Source organism: Solanum dulcamara, chromosome 7 (assembly GCF_947179165.1).
Source record: "Solanum dulcamara chromosome 7, daSolDulc1.2, whole genome shotgun sequence".
NCBI lineage: Eukaryota > Viridiplantae > Streptophyta > Magnoliopsida > Solanales > Solanaceae > Solanum > Solanum dulcamara.
In genome coordinates this window covers 26,717,678-26,740,265 of record NC_077243.1, presented here as the reverse complement: position 1 = coordinate 26,740,265, position 22,588 = coordinate 26,717,678, and the positions used below count along the sequence as shown (strand labels likewise).

General features: G+C 37.4%; 1 protein-coding gene across 1 annotated transcript; it reads right to left on the bottom strand.

Annotated features, from left to right (window-relative positions):
- Positions 1-16,616: 16,616 nt before the first annotated feature.
- LOC129894648 (uncharacterized) lies at positions 16,617-21,193 on the bottom strand. Its single transcript, XM_055970322.1, has 2 exons — positions 21,149-21,193; positions 16,617-17,411 (listed from the first exon to the last, which is right to left on the bottom strand). Exons 1-2 carry the CDS (start codon positions 21,191-21,193, stop codon positions 16,617-16,619), a joined length of 840 nt encoding a protein of 279 aa, XP_055826297.1.
- Positions 21,194-22,588: the final 1,395 nt, after the last annotated feature.

Below are 22,588 nucleotides of genomic sequence, written 5' to 3'. Positions count from 1 at the left end.
AAATTAATAGTTGGAGCAGCAAGGAGATCCAATGACAAGTTCATCAACTTTCGGCAAGCTTCGAAAGCTCGTTTGTTAAGGTATGGCTTGATTCTTCTATCCCACATTTTGGTAAAGGTTTAAGAATTTTATGGATGTGTAAATATGAGTTGGATATGTGAAAATATGTGTGTAACTGCTGAAAAAGGTTGCAGGCCGTATAGGGGCTGTTTTGACGATATTCTTACAGGTGAAAGTTTGGCTAGTGTCGTTGTTATAGTGGTGTTTTATTGGGAGTAATTTTGTAGTGTTGAAGGGATGGAAACATGTCTAAATATGGGTATAAGTTCCGCTGGTTTCATCCACATGACACTCCATTTTGTGTGGTTAAGAGTTTACAAAATAAAGATTGAAAACCATATTTTGGAGTCGTAATTTTGAGCGGGCTGTTTGGGACTTGTTTTGTGTAATGTTGAAGTGGTATAATTGTGTATTGTCTGATAGTTGTTGTTGTGATATGGATTTAATAATCGTAGGTATAATTGAAAGTTTGTATAGGGCAAGTTATAGGAAAGATGCTGCCCGAATTCTGTTAACTTCTAACTAACTAATAGACTAGTCGAGAAAGGCAAATAAGGAATTGGTTCCTATGGGTAATTGGTGTATAATTACAAGATGGAAAGTCAAAGGTCACTAACCTTAGTATTACTTTTATGTTAAATAGGTTAAAGGAGTAGCGAAGCGAGCTTGAATGCGATTAACCTATAACAGATATGTAAAGCTATGTTTCTTCTCTTTTGGCATGTCTTAGCCATAAGTGGGTTGTATATGAAATGTGAGGATAATTCTATTTCGAGAACTCCAAGTATGACTCATAATCCCTATCCACTACTTGATGTTGGAACCCCTGCAAGAATTGAGTATTGCCTTTCAAGGCTTCTACGTGTTGAAAAGTAGTGTATGTGAAGCTACCATTTCTTCTCTTTTGACATGTCTTAGATGTAAGTATTATGTATGTGAAATTGGGAGTTATTCCATTCTTAAAGAGCTGAGTATGAGTTAAGACTCTTGTTCACTTCCTACTGATTAGAACTCCTGTAATAAGTTGAGCTACCTTCCAAGTCTTCCATGTGATGAAAAGTAGTACATGTAAAGCTTGTCTTTTCCTACTTCTAGAAAGACTGGACTATAGGTAATATAGGACATGGATTTATAGGTGACTCCATTTATAAGTTCTGGGTATAACTCATGAGTTGTAGTCACCATTGAATATTAAAGGTCAGAAAGTAGTTAAGCTACTATTCTTGAGCCTTCTATATAATGAATAGTACGTGAAGATACCAGCTCCTCTTCCTAAAGGCTCTACAGTGATAAATGTTTTCGATTGCATAAGTTGTGTCTCTAATTGCATGAGTTATGTTTCTGATTGCATAAGATGTGTCTTTGGTTACATGAGCTATGCGGCATTGTCTTAATACATGTCTATGAATCCTGAGACTCCGTTTGATATAGCCCCAAGGGCATTTAGAGGATACTTAAGATGACTACTGTTCTAATCCTCAAATGATAGTTCATTATGATTGTGTTATTAAGTCTCAAAGGATGATCCAATTGTAGGTGATTCCTACCCTGGTTTCCAAGTGACGGTTCACTTGATGACTTCATTGAGTCTCAGATAATGATTTAAATTTTGTATGATTTCTCACTACTCTGCTCGTGTATGCTATTAGTACATCTTTCACCACATCCCATAAAGGGACAAGCAAGCATGATATATGATGAAATAATTATTCACCACATCCCACAAAAGGCTAGGAACGACCGCGTCCCATGAAGGGCCGGGCAGGCGTGATATATGATGAAATAATTATTCACCGCATCCCACAAAGGGTCGAGCACAATCGCATCCCATGAAGGGTCGGGCAGGCATGATATATGATGAAATAATAATTCACCGCATCCCATAAAGGGCCAGGCACGACCGCATCCCATAAAGGGCCAGGCACGACCGCATCCCATAAAGGGCTGGGTAGGCATGATATGCGATGATATGATGAAATAATGATACCGTGTCCCTTACTAGAGGTTCGAGTATGGTATAATATGTACACTACTCTTTCACCGAGTCCCTCACTAATGGGATGGATATGATAGATAGGCATGCATATGAAAACATATTGATGTATTTGTCATATATGAGATGATGCCGTATATGATGGTATGATGTCATATACGATGATATGGTAACACCGAGTCCTATAGCGGGCTGGGAGTGGTATGTGAGGATGATATACATGCCCTCATTTTATAAGATGCAAGTACAGTGAATTATTAAATGTTATACCTATTTCCTGCATCCCTATTTCAGTTGTTATCTCAGTTATGTTATGTTATGCTTTATATACTCAGTACATATATCGTACTGACCCCCCGTTCTCCGGGGGGATGTGTTTCATGCCCGCAAGTACAGATGTCTATTTTAGAGATCCGCCAGCTTAGGATTTCCGCTCAGCCATATTGGAAGTGCTCCATTGTTCCGGAGCCTAGCTTTTTAGGTACTAGTCCTCCTATGTATATATTTATTTGTTTAGGGGTACGGCGGGGGCCCTGTCCCAACATATGTTACCATTACTATTCTTAGAGCTTTGTAGACATGGGTGTGTGGGTTGTTTAGAAGTCATTTCAATTGTGCCTATATGTCGCGTTATAAATGTTTTTATGTTGTGGCAGCTTTATCGGCTTGCATGCCCTTTCATGATACGATACGAATGAAAAAGGCTGCATGTACATGACAAAGTGTTGACCCATTAGGGGTTTTTGTGAGAAGTATCACATTCTACATAGCTTAACTTGACTATACTTGATAAATACGTATACGGGGGTCCAGGTCGGAACCCAGTCGCGGCCTACAGGGTTGGGTCGTGACAAAAGTGGTATCAAAGTGGTTCTTCCTCAGAATGTCTACAGACCGTGTCTAGTAGAGGCTTGTTTATCGGTGTGTTGTGCACTACACCTATAAAAAGAGGCTACAGGATATTTAGGATGTTACCCTTCTTTCATATCTAAGATCGTGCGATAGAGCCGAGTTATAGGAAATGAAATTCCTCATACATACTTGTGATTTCAGCAAAAGGACAACATCGATAGAAGAAAGTAACTGATAATATTGGATATTACAGAGCACACAAGTAAGCAAAGGCATGAAGGAGATATGTCAGGTAAGGTGTGGAAATACGATTGACATGTAAAGTTGAAAAGTGAAAAGAAAAGTAGACAAGAAAGTGTAACAGGTGTAGTTCGAGTGGACAGATGAGGTAAGTTCAACATTTCATACTATTGATATTGGGCACCCTGTGTGACTACGATATGACATGATATGAATATATATGTTGGCCCTGTGAGGTATTATTGGCATTTTTTATGTGCAGGTATTGAGATAGTAAGAAATACAGAGGAAACCCTGCCAAAATTTTCCTAGAAATAAAAAAGAGAATGAGATATAGGGCTGTAGTATGTCTTGAAAGGTTTTTCCCACAATAATGATGAAATTTGGCTAAACCACGAGTATGGATGACCTCGAGAAATAAGTTAATTATTGAATTTATGGAAATAGAAACTAGGAGGTCGATACCGGTATAGTAAAACAAAGTTGGAAAAGACTTGTGATCTTGAGAAGATAATTTGGAGAAGATTGGTAGATCTGGATAGAAAGATATATTAAGGCACCGACTGAATTGATACACAGGGATAAACTGGGATGAGCTATAGTTAAAGAAAGTAACAGTATGATTGAGACAAGGGTACAAGAGAAAAAGAATTATGATGGATAAGAAATATTAATAAGACAGCGTGTGAGATATTAAGGATAAGACTAACTAAGAAGGGTAAGTAACCCATAGTAAGAATTGTGAAAAAGGTTAAGAAGTGTTACACTATGGGGTGGAATACGAACAGGATATGATGTTAATATAACGAGGATCGTTATGAAAATAAGTAATGCCTAGTGAGAAAGTGGCTAAAGATGGGACGTGGTCCATATAATAAGAATATAAAGGTAAGTGTGAAATGGAAAAGAGAGCAATGGAACAAAAAAAAGACTTATCAAGTTCTGTAGGGAAAGTTTCGAATAAAGGTTATGCGATAACGGAAATAATAGCAAGCATAAGGAAAGAAAGAGTAACTGAAAGGAGTGAATAAGAAGAAAGTGAGATAACAGTGTAACAATAAGTCATGACATGTGTAGCCGAAGATATGAATGCTAAAAGTGATGGAACTACGAAAGACCAAGCAATGAGGTGGAATGGGTGTTAGGGAATAATTGATATGATACGAATAAAGATGGATGGACAGAATACGTGTTGGAGATGAGAAAAAGGATTATGTGGAAATAATACGTTTCGAATGATACAGAGGTAGTATAAGATCCCTCGTGTGCAGAATAAAAGATAGACATAGACGGGAAAAATGATAAGAGAAATCTAACGGAAGCACCCAAGATAGATATGATTAAATGAATACAAGTACGGAACGAAAGGGGAACGCACAGTTATGAATTTAAAAGGGTAGTACGACTACATGGTGATAAGGCAAGGCCCTGATTGAGGTGAACTTGGTATGTTGTTGGTAAAAAATTAGAAGTCTGTGTTGGGTACACAATAAGAGTACAAAGGCAGGAGGTATAAAAGGGTACTATATGCACACAATTTCACCTCGAAAATAGTGAAATCCTTGAAGGAAAAAGACGGCAGGCTTGAGTAACTAATGGAGCAAGTACGAGAAATACAAATGTAAGATGGAAATGACTGAACTATTATATATTTGATATGGATGCTTAAACTTCAAATAAGGTCCCTTGCTCAAACAAGCTAGTAAGGTTTGAAAGCGGGCAATAAATAAATGGAAGTCAGAAAGGTTATCCAACCTACAGATGCCTATACGTTAAGAATAAGGCCAAGTAAGTGAGTACATGATAAGAGGAGTAAGGACTCACTAATGACAATGTAGTGAGGATATTGGCATATGTTACAGACGGATATAAATATGGGCTAAGTTGAGCACCTTCGTATATTCTTGCAAAGGTTGCAATATAATGTGTGACAAACGATTAAGAGCAAAGTCTGAGTGAAAGGGCAATAGAAGAGTCTGGGCTAAAGATAAAGGAACGACACGAGATAATATGTCTAGGGGTTTTTATGAGCCGGGCTAAGGGAATTGTAGGATGGGTTAAGCAAGACGATCAGAACTAGCTGGTTATTAAAAGATGGTGAACTTGTATGTCAAATAATTTTCCCAGAACTATACCAATTAGCGATAGAAGGAGCACGAAGCAGCTATGTTATTATATGAGGGAACTCCAGCGTTACTTGTAAGCCAACCCTAAGGGTTGAGGCTGAGAGATAAAAAGAAGAGGGACAGTTAAAGTCTTTGAAAAGAAATCGAAAGGTAATATGTGGAGCGGAAGATTCTAGAATATGGACTTCATTATAGGCTCACCTCGCGCTTTACGGAAGTATGAGCCATATAGGGTATTGTAGATAGGTTGATAACAATTAGCCCATTTCCTTCCAGTTAAGACTACATATTTAACTGGGGACTATACGAGGGTTTATATCAGAGAAGTAGTAAGAATTCACAAGGTTCCCACATTTATTATCTCAGACAGAAAAGTTCAAGTTACCACTAACTTCTAGAGATTATTCCAAAAGGGATTGGGAATATAGGTGAATCTTAGTACGGCATTTTGCCCTTAGATTAATGGACTGGCCGAGCGCACTATTCAAACGCTAGAAGACATGTTGTAGGCCTGCATTATTGACTTCAAAGGGAATATTGGTCACCTATTGACTGGTTTAATATTGGTGAGACACAACCCATAGGCCTAGACATGGTCCAACAAGCTATAGATAAAGTGAAGCTTATTCAGGAAAAACTATTAACAGCCTAGAGTCGACTAAAGTCATATGCAGGTAATCGACGTCGACATGTAGAGTTTGAAGGTAGAGATTGGGAGTTATTGAAACCCTCACCAATGAAAGAAGTAATGAGACGCAGCTAGAAAGGGAAGCTTATCCCAAGATACATTGTGTCACGACCCAAATACAGGTGTGATGGCACTCATCTCAACCCACTGAGACAAGTCAGCCTAATACCCAATGGAAAATAGATACGGAAGAAAAAGAAATAAATCCAAATTTAATTTAACCTAAATAAGTAAAACAAACTTAAACTCCCCTAAGATTGGTTGTCATGTGTACAAGCCACTAATACATTACCGAAATATAAAATAAAATACAGTCACAATGTCTTTATCTCTAGAATAGGACTAAAACATATTAAAAGAGTAAGAGGTGTCTGGTAGATGGATGTAACAGCTACCTCAACACTCGAGATAATAGCCTCAGAAGCGATAGTAAACCATAAGAGATCAAGTAGGCATGTGCTCACAACCTACACAAGTGTAGAAGAAGGGGGTGAGTACCAAACAACACGGTACTCAGCAAGTGGATAACTAAAACTAAGCAAAGCTTAATAGAGACAAGTACTCCTGTCCTTCCAACCGAATCTCCCTAACTACAACCTGCATAAAACCAGCCCAACTCTACATTGTAAGAAAACAACAGTAATATAATCCACGAATACTCATCAATAGTCTCATCAGTGAATCATATCAAGTCAAGTCAGCATATACAGAGCAATATAGGGGTAAACATAAATTCACAAATATCAAAAAGGTTCAACGCAATGCAATAAAATGATGCATGTTTGTCCTATTGGTACACATCCGCTGAATCACAGTCCGGAACCCATGGGGGATATTCTGTCCATGTAACCTTCCACGGAGCGTGTGTCCCATCCCCTCATTATACATATCCTGCCACAGAGCGTGTGGCCCGACTCCTTTATTTCATAATACCTGCCATGGAGCGTGTGGCCCGACCCCTTTTATTTTATATCATTTTCAGTCTCAACACAATATGTCAGAACTAATGCAATAAATTCATATTCATATAATTCACGATAATAACAGGACAACAACAATAATTTTTCCTATCTCACATCAACCTAGTTATTTCACATGTCCAAAATAAATCCATAATCACAACATATCAATTCTACCACTTCATGTCATTAGATCACCATTTTATATCCCTCATCTCCATTTTTAAGGTCAATCATACAGTCAATAATCCAGTCCAATTCTCATTACTCCACAGTACTCATAACACGGAAATACAAGCATCTTCAAGCTTAAACTGAGGTTTAGAAATTCACTTGCCTTAATTAATCAAGAAATCACTCCGAGACTTGAGCCTTTCCCTTTCTCTGGATTTCTAAATCAATGTAATCTAATCAAATAAATAATCATAATAAGATTCTGAAAATAACAACACCCCTAGTACAATATGTCTAACTTAGACCCAAATCTATAGTCAAATTCCTAATTTTGATGTCAATTAGTATATCAAGTCTCATAGTATTGAATTTTAAGACTAGGGTTAAGTCTTACTTCCTTCAAAAACATAATTCTAATGGTATTCCTATAATAAAATATACCTAATATTTAATTGTATATATTAATTTTTATCAAAACTTAAATCATAGTGTGATAAGTATAATAAAATCTGGAAAAAAAACAAATCAAAACACGAATAAGCAGCAAATTCATTGAAGAGTGAAGACCACAGTATAGAACCTATTTACCTATATTCTCTAATATCATCCTATGCCATCATTATGTTGTCAGTACCCATTATTGGCCAATGATGGCACAACCGCACTTCCTTCCCATTTTTTTTGGAGAACCAGCAACACTAGCACTTTGAAATATTCAATTCTATTAAATTCTACTATATTAGAATCTATATCTAGCAATTAATGTTATGGCTAATATGAAAATTTTGAGATAGTTCCTTACCGTCAGTTTATCCTCCCATCGGCTCCCATGTCTCTCCGCAAAAGGTAGGTTTCTTCCCTTCTTTCTTTTCTTTTCTACTTAATTAAGTATTAAAAATGACAAACTTCCACTAACCTATTTTAATATATAGTCTAAGTCATAATGATATTTAAATAAATTAACAGTTTAGTCCATCAATTAAATTAATTATCTAAAATTACCCGTCAATTTATTAATTGTAGTTACCGAAAAGTCCAAATTTCTAATTTAAATTTACGGAGAGAGTATTTTATGGAAGAGAGATGACTCATTATCAAAATGATCAAACAGTTCATTACACATTGGTCCTTATCAAATCATTTGTAGAGTAGGCAAAGTTGCCTATAAGTTAAACCTACCATCGGATTTGGAAGCATTGCGCCCAGTCTCTCATATGTCAAGGTTTCGCAAAGGTATAAGTGACTCTTCCAAAACACTTCCCCCTGGATGAGGTCCACATAACAGAGAAGTTATCCTATGAGGAGAAACCTATTGCTATCTTGGATCGACAAATTAGAAGGTTGCGAACTAAGGTCGTGACTTCCATCAAAGTCTTGTGACAAAATAAGAATAGAAAAAGAGATGGCCTAGGACGCCGAAGAAGAAATAAAAAAGAAATATTTGTACCTATTCCCTACGTCTACAGGTGATCTAAACTCCTAAATTGACTGGGTTGATGAATAAGAGGCCTATGGGTGACAACCATTATGGAGAATTCCTAAAGTCCTCGTAAGACCTTATGAGACTAGTTAACATTCGAGGACGAATGTTCTAAAGGGGGAAAGGATGTTATGCCCTGTACTTTTGTACTTCTGGACATTTCCTTAAGCTTCTTAAAAGTTTCCACGTGATCCATATTATTTATAATGTTATCAAATGACTCTTAGGAAGGAAGGATGTGATGCACCATAATAGGAAAGGTTGGAAATAGAGTTATAAGGATTTGAAAGGAGATGGAGGCCAAATAACAAGTTATAGGACTCGACTTACTTGCGTAGGCTACCTACTTGAATGTCTTACATACTTAAGCTACTTGATTACATAACGAACCTACGTAGAAAGGATTATATAGGTTCTTAAAGTGAGACAGGATTACGAACCCATGAAAAAAGAGTAAGTAGGTGAAGCACCTACTTGGATGCGTGGCAGCACGTGGTGAAGACACTTTGCAGTAGGTGATGCACCTACTTAGGGTAAGTAGGTGACACACCTAATTGAGGTGGATCCTACCATGCCATGTGGCAGCATGTGGGTGGATGCATGAGGTGAAGTGGCACCCTAGGGGATGGACACGTGTCACCCCTAGGGGCTGCCACATGTCACTTCTAAGGGAGGATATATAAATACATTTTATGACTAATTCATCTTATTCTTCAGCTTATACACTTAGAAAAATTGAAAGGGAACTTAGAGAAAGTTTAAGAAAACTAGAGAAAGAGAGGAAAAGAGCTACGACCATGGATGCCAAGGTAAGCCCTCAAGTTTTTGATCTGTGAATTAATTATCTAAAGCATTTTTCAACTAAGTGAAGGTATTTAAAGGAGTAAATTAATAGTTGGAGCAGCAAGGACATCCAATGACAAGTTTATCAACTTTCGGCAAGTTTCAGAAGCTCGTTTGTTAAGATATGACTTGATTCTCCTCTCCCACATTTTGGTAAAGGTTTAAGCATGTTATGGATGTGTAAATATGAGTTGGAGACGTGAAAATGTGTACGTTACTGCTGAAAAAGGTTGCAGGCCATATAGGGGCTGTTTTGACGATATTCTTACAGGTGAAAGTTTGGCTAGTGTCGTTGTTATTGTGATGTTGTATTGGGAGTTATTTTGTAGTGTTTCAAGGATGGAAACATGTCTAAATATGGGTATAAGTGATTTTGGTTGCATCCACATGACACCCCATTTCATGTGGTTAAGATTTTATGAAATAAAATTGAAAATGGTATTTTGGAGTCGTAGTTTTGAGTGGGCTGTTTGGGACTTATTTTGTGTAATGTTGAAGTTGTATAATTGTGTATTGACTGCTGGTTGTTGTTGTGATATTTCTGTACTAATCATAGGTATAATTGGAAGTTCGGATAGGGCAAGTTATAGGAAAGATACTGCCCGAATTCCGTTAACTTCTAACTAACTAATAGACTAGTCGAGAAAGGCGAATAAGGAATTGGTTCCTCTGGGTAATTGGTGTATAATTACAAGATGGAAAGTCAAAGGTCACTAACCTTAGTATTACTTTTATGTTAAATAGGTTAAAGGAGTAGCGAAGCGAGCTTGAATGCGATTAACCAATAACAGATATGTAAAGCTATGTTTCTTCTCTTTTGGCATGTCTTAGCCATAAGTGGGTTGTATATGAAATGTGAGGATAATTCTATTTCGAGAACTCCAAGTATGACTCATAATCCCTATCCACTGCTTGATGTTGGAACCCCTGCAAGAATTGAGTATTGCCTTTCAAGGCTTCTACGTGTTGAAAAGTAGTGTATGTGAAGCTACCATTTCTTCTCTTTTGACATGTCTTAGATGTAAGTATTATGTATGTGAAATTGGGAGTTATTCCATTCTTAAAGAGCTGAGTATGAGTTAAGACTCTTGTTCACTTCTTACTGATTAGAACTCCTCTAATAAGTTGAGCTACCTTTCAAGTCTTCTATGTGATGAAAAGTAGTACATGTAAAGCTCGTCTTTTCCTACTTCTAGAAAGACTGGACTATAGGTAATATAGGACATGGATATGGAGGTGACTCCATTTATAAGTTCTGGTATAACTCATGACTTGTAGTCACCGTTGAATATTAAAGGTCTGAAAGTAGTTAAGCTATTATTCTCTTGTAGTCACCGTTGAATATTAAAGGTCTAAAAGTAGTTAAGCTACTATTCTCGAGCCTTCTATATAATGAATAGTGCGTGAAGATACCAGCTCCTCTTCCTAAAGGCTCTACAGAGATAAATGTTTTTGATTGCATAAGTGTTGTCTCTGATTGCATGAGTTATGTTTTTGATAGCATAAGTTGTGTCTTTGGTTACATGAGCTATGTGGCATTGTCTTAATACATGTCTATGATTCCTGAGACTCCGTTTGATATGGCCCCAAGGGCATTTAGAGGATACTTGAGATGACTACTGTTCTAATCCTCAAATGATAGTTCATTAAGATTGTGTTACTAAGTCTTAGAGGATGATCCAATTGTAGGTGATTCCTACCCTGGTTTCCAAGTGACGGTTCACTTGATGACTTCATTGAGTCTCAAATAATGATTTAAATTTTGTATGGTTTCTCACTACTCTGCTCGTGCATGCTGTTAGTACATCTTTCATCACATCCCATAAAGGGCCAAGCAAGCATGATATATGATGAAATAATTATTCACCACATCCCACGAAAGGCCGGGCACGACCGCGTCCCATAAAGGGCTGGGCAGGCGTGATATATGATGAAATGATTATTCACCGCGTCCCACAAAGGGCCGAGCACGACTACGTCCTATGAAAAGTCGGGCAGGCATGATATATGATGAAATGATTATTCACTGCATCCCATAAAAGGCCGGGCATGACTGCATCCCATAAAGGGCCGAGCAGGTATGATATGCGATGATATGATGAAATAATGATACCGGGTCCCTGACTAGAGGGCCGAGTATGGTATGATATGTATACTACTCCTTCACCAAGTCCCTCACTAATGAGCCGGATATGATAGATAGACATGCATATAAAAACATATTGATATATTTGTCATGTATGAGATGATGCCGTATACGATGATATGATTCCATCTATAATGATATGGTAACACCAAATCCCACAGTGGGCCGAGAGTGGTATGTGAGGATGATATATATGCCCTCATTTTATAAGATGCAAGTACAGTGAATTGTTAAATGTTATACCTATTTCCTGCATCCCTATTTCAATTGTTATATCAGTTATGTTATGCTTTATATACTCAGTACATATATTTTACTGACTCTCCATTCTCCGGAGGGTTGCATTTCATGCCCGTAGGTACAGATGTTCATTTCGGAGATTCGCCAGCTTAGGATTTCCGCTCAGCCATGTTGAAAGTGCTCCACTATTTCGGAGCCTAACTCTTTGGGTACTAGTCCTACTATGTATATATTTATTTGTTCAGGGGTACGGCGGGGGCCCTATCCCACCATATGTTACCATTTCTATTCTTAGAGGTCTGTAGACATGGGTGTGTGGGTTGTTTAGAAGTCATTTCAATTATGCCTATACGTCGTGTTGTAAATGTTTTTATGTTATGGAAGCCCTGTCGGCTTGCGTGCCCTTTCATAATATGGTGCGAATGAAAGAGGCTGAATGTACATGACAAAGTGTTGACCCATTGTTTTTTTTTTGATAAGTATCACATTCTACATAGCTTAACTTAACTATACCTAATAGATACGTATATGGGGGTTCAGGTTGGAACCCAATCGCGGCCTACGGGGTTGGGTCGTGACACATTGCATTAGAACACAAATGATATGAAGGTACTCAGACTTCCCTTTATTTGACTATTATGAACAAATGCTAACAAACCAGTCCATACTTCACAAATTTTAACATGGTGATTTCCATTCTATATGAGTTCTAGAACAGACCCCATAATTTACCCTATTTCTGGGACAGAAACAATTGACATGCATATTCATCACTACAACTATTTCAATCTAAACTTCACAACATTACTTTATCACCTTCATGAAACCTATAATTACTCAAAAAATCAACTCAATATTTTATTAAAGGTTAAGCATACATAGGCATATAACTTCATCCCACACTTCTTCACAAATCAAATCCGACTTCAACTCATGAATATATGCATGTTTACTCAAGAATTCAACACGCAATACCTATACCCATTACAAAACACATAACCCTTTAAGCATCAAAAATAGGGTTAGAGTTCAAAAACTAAACCCTTAATCAATTAATCATGACATGCAATTTCTACACAATTGTTTTACTCATACCCATAAGAATTTCATTCTAAACTCAATGAAAATCAATTAAAGGCTCAAGAACTCACAATATATAGATTTCAACGATTTAGGTCATCAAAGTAGTTCAAGAACACATACCTTTTGATGATGAAGTAGAAATTTCACTGAAATTTGTTTGAAAATTGCAAAGGGCATCGCAGATTTAAGAGAGTTTTGAGAGTTTAAGATGAATAAAATGTTTGGAATGAAGAAAAATGGGGTTCAAGTGTTTTTTTAAATGGTTTTTAGCAGGTTTACCCATTAAAGATAGGTCAAACCAATTTTTTATTCAATTTTCCCGAAAAATGCTCCAGGTCCGCGACGCGCACTTGTCACAAACTTTACTGTTTTAAGTCCCAAAATTTAGTATTTTCATTTTTTTGTAAAATAATCTAGGTCCGCGATGCGTACTTGTCGCAGACTTTACTATTTTGCTTTCAAAATTCTTAAATTACATTCCTTTTGAAAATAGGCCAAGGTCCGTGATGCGGACTTGTCGCAGACCCTACTATTTTTGCATTTCAAGATTCCAAGTTGCATTTTTTGTGCTGAATTAAGTCAAGTCCGTGATGTGGACTTGGCACGGACTTTCCTTGTGAATTATTTTTCAACATCAACATACATGGGCAACATTTTCACTGAATTGGAGTAGGTCCTCATCGCGGAGCACACTGTTTGTGCTACGTCCAAACCTCCTCTTTTATGCTCTTTTATTTTTCAAACTAGATTATATACTCAACAACATTAATTTTTAGTAAAACCAAAATAAGCAACTAAAATTCTAATTAAGACACACAATACCTCACTGGTTGCCTCCCGCGCAACGCCTAATTTATTATCGCGGTACGACCCAACTGCTGCTTCACTCATTGTCCAATTCTATGACTTTCTCTTCACGATCAATATCCTTGCCGAAGTAATGCTTAACCCTTTGTCCATTAACCAAAAATGTGGACGTCTTCAATGTATTCCACAATTCTACAGCTCCATGTGGTGTCATACGCATGACTTTGAAAAGTCCACTCTATCTGGACTGCAACTTTCCTCAAAAAAGCTTAAGTCTAGAGTTAAAAATGAGTACCTTTTGTCCTGGTTCAAAAGTATAAATGATGATGTGCTTATCGTTCCATCTCTTGGTTTTCTCCTTGTAAAGCTTGGCATTTTCGTAGGCGTGGTGCCTGAATTCTTCTAACTCATGCAAATGATCCAACCTCTTCCATTCTGCTAACTCTGGATTAAGATTTAGCTTCTTGATTACCCAGTATACTTGATGTTCTAACTCTACTGGGAGGTGGCACGCTTTACCGAATACTATCTGGTAAGGGGAAGTCCCAATGGGTGTTTTGTATGTCGTTCGGTATGCCCACAATGCTTCATCTAACTTCTCTGACCAATCTTTCCTTTATGCATTCACGATCTTTTGTAGTATCTACTTCACCTCTCTATTAGATACTTCGACCTACCCACTGGTTTGTGGATGATATGATGTAGCCACTTTATGCATCACCCCATACTTAGCCAAGAGATTTTTTACTGTTTGATTTATGAAGTGTGACCCTCCGTCACTTATGATTACCCTGGGAGTGTCGAATTAAGTGAAAATGTGCTTTTTCAGGAACTTGCTCACCACTTTAGAGTCATTCGTGGGAAGGGCTATGTCTTCAACCCATTTGGACACATAATCCACTACCACTAATATGTATTGATTCCCATATGATGACGGAAATAGACCCATGAAGTCCATTCCCCATACATCGAAGATTTCAACCTCTAAAATGTTCTCCTTGAGATCGTGCCCATTTATTGACACTGATTACAATTCTTTACATTCCATGCAGCATCTTTGAACAATGTAGGCCAAAAGAACCCATACTGAAGTACCTTATGTGTAGTGCGCTCTCCTTCATGATGGTCGTCGTATGGTGATGAATGGCAACTATCCAACACTTGGTGCACCTCCGCTTCTGGTACACACCTTCTAACCATTCTGTCAATGCCTTGCTTGAATTTATAAGGTTCATCCCATATGTAGAACCTAGCATCATGCATAAGCTTCTTTTTTTGTTGCGAATTAGCATCAGGAGGAAATACTCTACTAAAAATATAGTTCACAATATCTGCATACCATGGGAGTTCTTGTACCATTATTTCTAATATTTGCTCATCTGGAAATTCTTCCTTTATCGACTTCTACTCAATCACATGGGATGAATCCTCTAATCTTGATAGGTGGTCTGTTATTTGATTTTTGCATCCTTTCCTATCGTTAATTTTAATATTGAACTCTTATAGCAATAAAATCCATCTGATGAGCCTTGGCTTGGCATCTTTCTTGTTGAATAGGTACCTGAGAGCTGCATGGTCAGTATAAACAATCACTTTTGTACCTATCAGGTAAGAGCAAAATTTGTCGAAATTATAAACCAATGCTAGCATTTCCTTCTCTATGACAGTGTAGTTTGCCTGCATAGAGTCAAGAGTCTTGCTAGCATAGTAAATGGAGTGAAAAATTATCTCCTTCTTTTGTCCCAGAACTGCTCCCACTACTTGCGTCACACATCAACACAAAAGGTAACTCCTAGTTAGGAGCTAATAGGATGGGAGCTTCAATCAGCTTTTTCTTCAAGAGTTCAAAGGCCTGCAAAGTGTTATCATCAAAAGTAAATTTTACCTCCTTTTCAAGCAAACTGCACATGGGTATGGTGATGTTTAAAAAATCTTTGATGAATCGCTTGTAGAATCCGGCATGACCTAGAAAACTGCGAACTCCTTTTACTGAAATTGGTGGTGGAAGTTTTTCAATCACTTCAATTTTAGCTTTGTCTACCTCCAAACTATCTTTTGACACTTTATGTTCCAACACAATACCCTTTTTACCAGAAAATGACATTTTTCCTAGTTCAAGATGAGACTTATTTCTTCGCACCTTGCTAGTACTTTCTCTAGATTTCTCAGACATAGATCAAAAGAATCTCCAAAAATTGAAAAGTCATCCATGAAAATAACTCTTTCACCATATCATGAAATATCGTAATCATGCACCTCTAAAAAGTGGCAAGAGCATTGCAAAGACCAAATGACATACGCTTGAATGCATACGTCCCATAGGATCATGTGAATGTTGTTTTCTTGATCCTCTGGTGCAATGGTTATTTGATTATAACCTGAATACCCATCTAAGAAATAGTAGTACTCTTGGCCTGCTAACCTGTCAAGCATTTGGTCAATAAAAGGTACCGGGTAGTGATCTTTCCTTGTGGCATCATTTAACTTTCTGTAGTCCATACATATGCGCCACCCAATAAATGTTCCTGTGGGGATTAACTCATTTTTTTCATTGGTCACCACAGTCATTCCCCCTTTCTTTAGTACACACTAAACTGGGCTTACCCACTTACTGTCAGAGATTGGGTATACTATGGCTGCATCTAGCCACTTAATTATCTCTTTCTTCACAATATCTTTCATGATAGGGTTCAAACGATATTGTGGTTGTGCACTAGCTTTATGGTCTTCTTCCATGAAAATTATGTGCATGCATAAAGCGGGGCTGATACCTTAAAGATCAGCCATTTGCCATCCAATTGCCTTTTTGTGCCTTTTTAGCACCTCGAGTGCTGCTGTGACCTTAGCCTCAGACAAAGAAGATGAAAGAATTACAGGTAAGGTATTATTTACTCTAAGAAAAACATACCTAAGATGTGCTGGCAATTATTTCAACTCCAATTTAGGAGCTTCTTCCAAAGAAGGCTTGGGTGAAGGTACCAATTCTCTATTCAAAGGTTCCACATTCTTTTTCCATATGCTGATATTTGGCATATCAAGCACACTGGCTAACTCTTTAGCGTCTACTTCCTCTTCAATATCTTGAGCCATCACAACTTTTGCCAATGAATCATTTGCTATAATGCATTGAGTTGAGACTTTCTCATCGGTGATGGTTACAACTGACAGTTTTTCATAAACTACAGGCAATTTCAATGTGTGATATACATCGAACACTTCCACTTTGTCATGTGCTCTCATGGTTAACCTACTTGCAGCCACATCAATAAGTGCCCCGTTTGTTGCTAAGAACGGGTGTCCAAAGATAAAAGGAACATCGGGGTCAGGCTCAAAATCTAAAACAACAAAATCAACTTTACTGAGGGATCCTACTTGTACTAACACATCTTCAATGATACCGTCAGGTCTAGCTATAGAACGATCAGCTAACTGTAGCAAAATAGTTGTTGCTTTAAGTTCTTCCAAGCCTAATTTCTTAAGTATAGATCTAGGCATCAAGTTAATACTAGCCCCCATATCACAGAGACCTCTTGCATTACTATACTTACCAATGGTTACCTGTACTGTGAAACTACCTAGATCTTTTTGCTTAGCTGGAAGCTTACTTTTATTCAAGATTCTTGAACTACACTCTTCAGTGAGTTCCACTATTTTAAATTCAAATAACTTGCTTTTATTTGACACAATATCTTTGACAAATTTAGCATAATTTAGAATTCCCTACAACACATCGATAAAAGGTAAGTTAATTTGTACTTGCTTCAACAAATCTATGAACTTTGAAAAACACTCCTCTTCTTTTTTTTTTAAATTTTTGTAGGAAAGGGGGGAGCTTTTGTCTTTGGTTCCTCCACTAGTTTTGAACCGCTGGGTTTACCTTCTTCCCCAACTTGCTCTTTGCCTCTTACCTCTGCCGGTGGGGCTTTGGGAGCTAATTTAGTAAGGGGGAGACCACTGCGAGTACTCACAGCATTTGCCTATTTGGGATTTGGGTCAATGTTACCTGGTAAACCCCCTTGTTGGCGAGAATTTTGTGCACTTGCCAATTGCACAAGCTGTTTTTCTAAATTTTGGGTAGCTAATTGATTAGGTCAAACATCTTCAGCTAGCTTAGCTTGGTCTATCATTATTTATTTCAACATGTCCTCTACACTCATGCTTCCTGATTTTTTTGATCCTTGACTCTGAGTATTGTATCCTTGGCCATGATTTTTGTATTGTTGTCCACCTCCATATGGTCTGTATTGTATCTGAACTTGCTGTTGGTTTTTCTAATTCCCACCCAATGAGAAGTTAAGTTGGTTTACCCAATTTGGGTTATAAGTGTTTCCATAGTTCTGGTTGCCACCACCCCTAGGTGCATTTCCTACAAAATTTACTGACTACGGATTTGCTCCACAATATTTAGCCACATGTTCACTGCTTCCACAAACCTCACACCATATGTGTTATTGCTGAATCATGCTCACTGAAGCTTGTTGCTGTCCTTTTGCTAAAGTATTGAAATGCATTATCATCATATTTTGTATTGCTTCAATTTGTGTTGTCAATGCGGTTACCGCATCAACTTCTAGCATGCCTACTTGATTTTGAACAACAAATCTAACATTTCCTCTGTTCCACTTGGGGTTTCCTTGAGTATGCGATTAAGCAATGTATATAGCTCATCATATGTTTTCTCCTAGGCATGTCCACCTGCAGAAGAATAAAAAAGAATTTTGATATTGGATTCCAAACCTTCAATGAAAGTATAGACCAACACCTTATTAGCTTGATAATGGTAAGGGCAACTAATGAGTAACGATTTAAATCTGTCCCAAGATTGGTACAAATTTTCTCCGTATTTTTGCTTGAAGCTTAAAATTTCAGCCCTCAACTTAGCCGTCTTCCCCGAAGGAAACTAATAAGAAATTTGTGAGCCAAATCATTTCACGAAGTGATTTAATTTGGTCTTTCCTACTTCAACCACCTTTTAGATTCCTCCAACAAGGAAAAGGGAAACAATGTTAACCTCACACAGTCAGGAGATACCCCATTAGGTATATAAGTGTCACTAATCTCTAAAAAAAATTGGATGTGAACTTGAGGATCTTCATGAGGCAACCCAGTAAACTACCCATTAGAGTGCAACAATTGTACCATATTCTGTTTCAGTTCAAATCTTCCTCCAACTGGAGGATTTTGTATGCTAGAGGTGACATTTGCTGTGAGTGGGACTGCCACTCACGCACTGTCCTGGCTTTCATCTCCATAGGGACCTCTTCTGGCAAGATGTCTCCTTCTAAATTGTGATTATCTGCCAGATTAAGTTTATGTATTAGATTTTGCGAAGCCGCTATTTGCCTTTTTCGCTGAAAGAATCATTTAGGCTCGGATAATGGATCTACAAGATCCTTGTCTCTGTCCATTGTAATGTCTCAATTACCTGCAACAAATCTTTCCAGCCAAGACCAAGTTGTTAACACAAGCACTAATAATAATGGAACTTTACAAAGATAGCTATTGTCAAATTTAACATAAATTCCCCGGCAATGGCGCCAAAAACTTGTTGATATCCAAACGCACACACAAATATACATGGTCTTAAAAGTAATATAGTGTCTCTTTTTGAGAGCCGGATGTCGAACCCACAGAAAATATGCAACTAGGCTTAGTTAACTTTGCAATGAATTGAATTATTAGTGTGTGTCTCAAAGAGTTGAGTTTTTTTATTATCTACGAATAATATTACCAAAACTAGGTAAAAACTACTTCAAAGATGTCAAATAGAATTATCAATTTAAAGAAGAGTCCTTGGGTTGTAGCAATTTAAGATTTCCGATTTAATCTCCATTACCTTAGCATCCAAGGGGTTCCCAATTACTGATTTACAGGGTTGATTTTATAATTATGATTTTCCAATCTCTAATTGCCTATTCTTGTTCACAGCTTAACTACATTGTTGAGTGGGGATAAGCATGAACCAACAAAAATGCATTAATCTTCTCCTCCTGTTTAGTAACCAAACATGGTGTATAGATATGTGTCATAATCATTCTATACACTAATTATTCTAGATAACTCTAAAACAAACATGCTCCTTATATTCTAGTGTTCTATATTCCTTTCATCTTCCGAGTTAAGGATAGACAACGAATATATTTTAATAGTGAGTAACTTCATATGAAACCCATTTTCAATCAAAGTAAACAAGAATTAAACTTTCATCTTATGGCTACAACCCAAGAACAAGGGGATTTAGCCTCTCATAGTTTGTGAGACAATTACATGAAATATTTCTAACATAAACTTGAATCTAAGATGAAAAAGAAAGGAGAAAATATCACCAAACTAGGTCTTCTTTCATCTTCCTTCAGCCTTCTTCCGACAAGAACAAGTGCCCTCATAAAAAATGTAAAAGTGCCCTTTATAGCACCAGAATACACATTGTTAAAGAAATCGCACTGAAGTCCGCGACGCAGACTTGTCATGTTTCAATATAACATTTCATTTTCCCTCTTTTGGGATGAATTCAGTTTGCATATGTCCAAGGTCCGCGATGCGGACTTTTTGCGGACCACACTTCCTTGCCAAATAATTTTACGTTTTAGTTTCTGATCAACATATTATCAAGGTCCATGATGCGGACTTGTCGCGGACCATAACTGCCTCATAAAATAATTTCATATCTTCATTTGTTGATTCTTCATGGCCAGGTCCGCGATGCAGACTTGGCGCGGACTACACTATTTTGTCCAATACATTCCATGTTTTTGGAATAAAAAGTGTAGATCCTTACTCTGTGATGTTAATTTGCTTTGTGTCAGTGTATTTTAGTTGCCTTGTGATTTTATTTCTCCCTTGAGTTCTAATTTCCATCAAATCATGTTTTTTATGTCCATTTGTACTCACTTAGACCTGAAAGTTTCTAAACATGCTATTTAGTTACAATAATACAAAATATGCACAATATGAACTCAACTTTAGGAGTTTTATTTTTGAATCTAGCAATAATCTATGGGTTTTCATTGCTATCGGGCACGTAAATGTGCCCAAGATCAATAAGCCTCGAGACTCTTTACCAATCCCCTTGACTGTCCTAGTTGAGAGGTCCTGAAAGACATAGAACTCAGGAAAAAAATTGACATAACACTTCAATTGTCTAGTGAGTTGTGATACAGATAAAAAATCATACTTGAAGTTAGGCACCACCAACACATCTCTCAAAATTTCTCCTATGTTTCATCTATAACTACCAATACTAGTTATTGTAATGCATTGTCCATTAGGTAAGTAAACTTTGTTTCTACTTCCCTCGGGTATTTTTGATACATTTAACAATTTATTTATGTTAGAAGTAATATGTTTGGTAGCTTCTGAGTTCACTATCCATCTCTTATTATTAGTATATGTTGCAAGATCTATTTCATTGCCAATCTCATTACCACTTTGTGGTACAAAAGCAAAAGTATTAGTACCTGCCGTGTTGACTGACATGTCACCTGCTGTTTCATAAGCTCCATCTTTGCTCAGCAAGTGCAGTATCTAATTATACTATTTCTTTGTGAAAGCAGGTCCTGGTGCAAATTGATATTCAGCATCTTGTCCCTGCACAGATCTTGCAACTGCACCAAATATATCATCGTCTTCAACTGCATTTGCCATTCTAGTGTTGCCCCTTCTATTTCCTGATCTCCTTTTGTATTTGAGGTCAGATGGATAACCAATGACTTTGTAGCATGTTTTCTTAGTGTGTCCTTTCTTTCTACACACTACACACTTCACACTGTAAGTTGAAATTTCTCCCTTGCTTATAAAATACTGATTTTCCTGCATAAACTGCTGTTGAAGGCTCATTCATATATGCATGTGCCTTTCCTGCATTCTTTACACCATATGAGTTAGCTGACTGATGTTCATTCACATGTCCCTTCCCTTTACTAGCATACAAAGTTGTTGAAGAAAATTCTCCCATATCTCCTCCTGAATATGTATCAGCTGTGATTTTTTGACTCTCATCAGCCATGATCATTGAGTAAGCCTTGTTGACTGATGGCAAAGGGATCATCATTAGTATTTGACTACGTGCTTGATTGTATGATTCATTGAGTCCCATCAGAAATGCATACAGTCTCATATACTCCAAATGTCCTACTCTCTAGAGTTAAGACAACCACATGATGGAGGTGCAATCAATGCATCAAACTCAGCCCAAAGCAATCTCAACCTAGTGAAATAAGCTGAAACAGATGAAGTTCCCTGTGCAATTGTGCATATCTCTCTATGCAACTGGTAATCTCTAGATTCATCAATTTTGTCAAACCTCTCCTTTAGATCTTCCCACACAGTTGCTGCATCTGATACATACATGATCCCACTCATGAGTACCTTTGAAACTGAATGAACAATCCAAGATAGGACAAAAGCATTGCATTTCTCCCATTGTTCTTCCAAATCACTACTGTAATCACTCTTTTTGTAGGTTCCTTTGACAAATCCAAATTTGCTCTTAGCTCTTAGATTGAGCAGCATCGATCTTCTCCATATTGTATAGTTTTCAACTCCTGTGACAGAATTGTGGTCAAAGGTATCCCTGGAGGTTTAGAGTTATGGAGGTGAAGAGGATGATTACGTTGCTTCTCTACATCATCCATTGTATCTGTGCTCACCATTGTTCTTCACAGTTTCTGAACACACAAATGCACAAACTGTAATTGATCGAATCTGCTTGAATCACTGATTGATTCGCAGCTTTGATACCATGAAGAAATCTGATCTAGAAGATGAAATCCATAACTGCTATCTGCTTGAGAGAGAGTGAGCAGAAATGAGAAATGATTTCCATGTGATAGAGTTAGTTACAAAGATATATATATACAAGAATATACAATTGTATCTAGCTTCCACTAACTACATCA

What these genes read in the sequence shown, in the direction of transcription:
- LOC129894648 (XM_055970322.1), bottom strand. Translation starts at nt 21,193, where the DNA reads ATGGAGCTTATGAAACAGCAGGTGACATGTCAGTCAACACGGCAG. An exon ending in CATGTCAGTCAACACGGCAG is followed by an intron (nt 17,412 to 21,148) that starts GTACTAATACTT and finishes GATGTGTTGTAG; the next exon opens with GGAATTCTAAATTATGCTAA.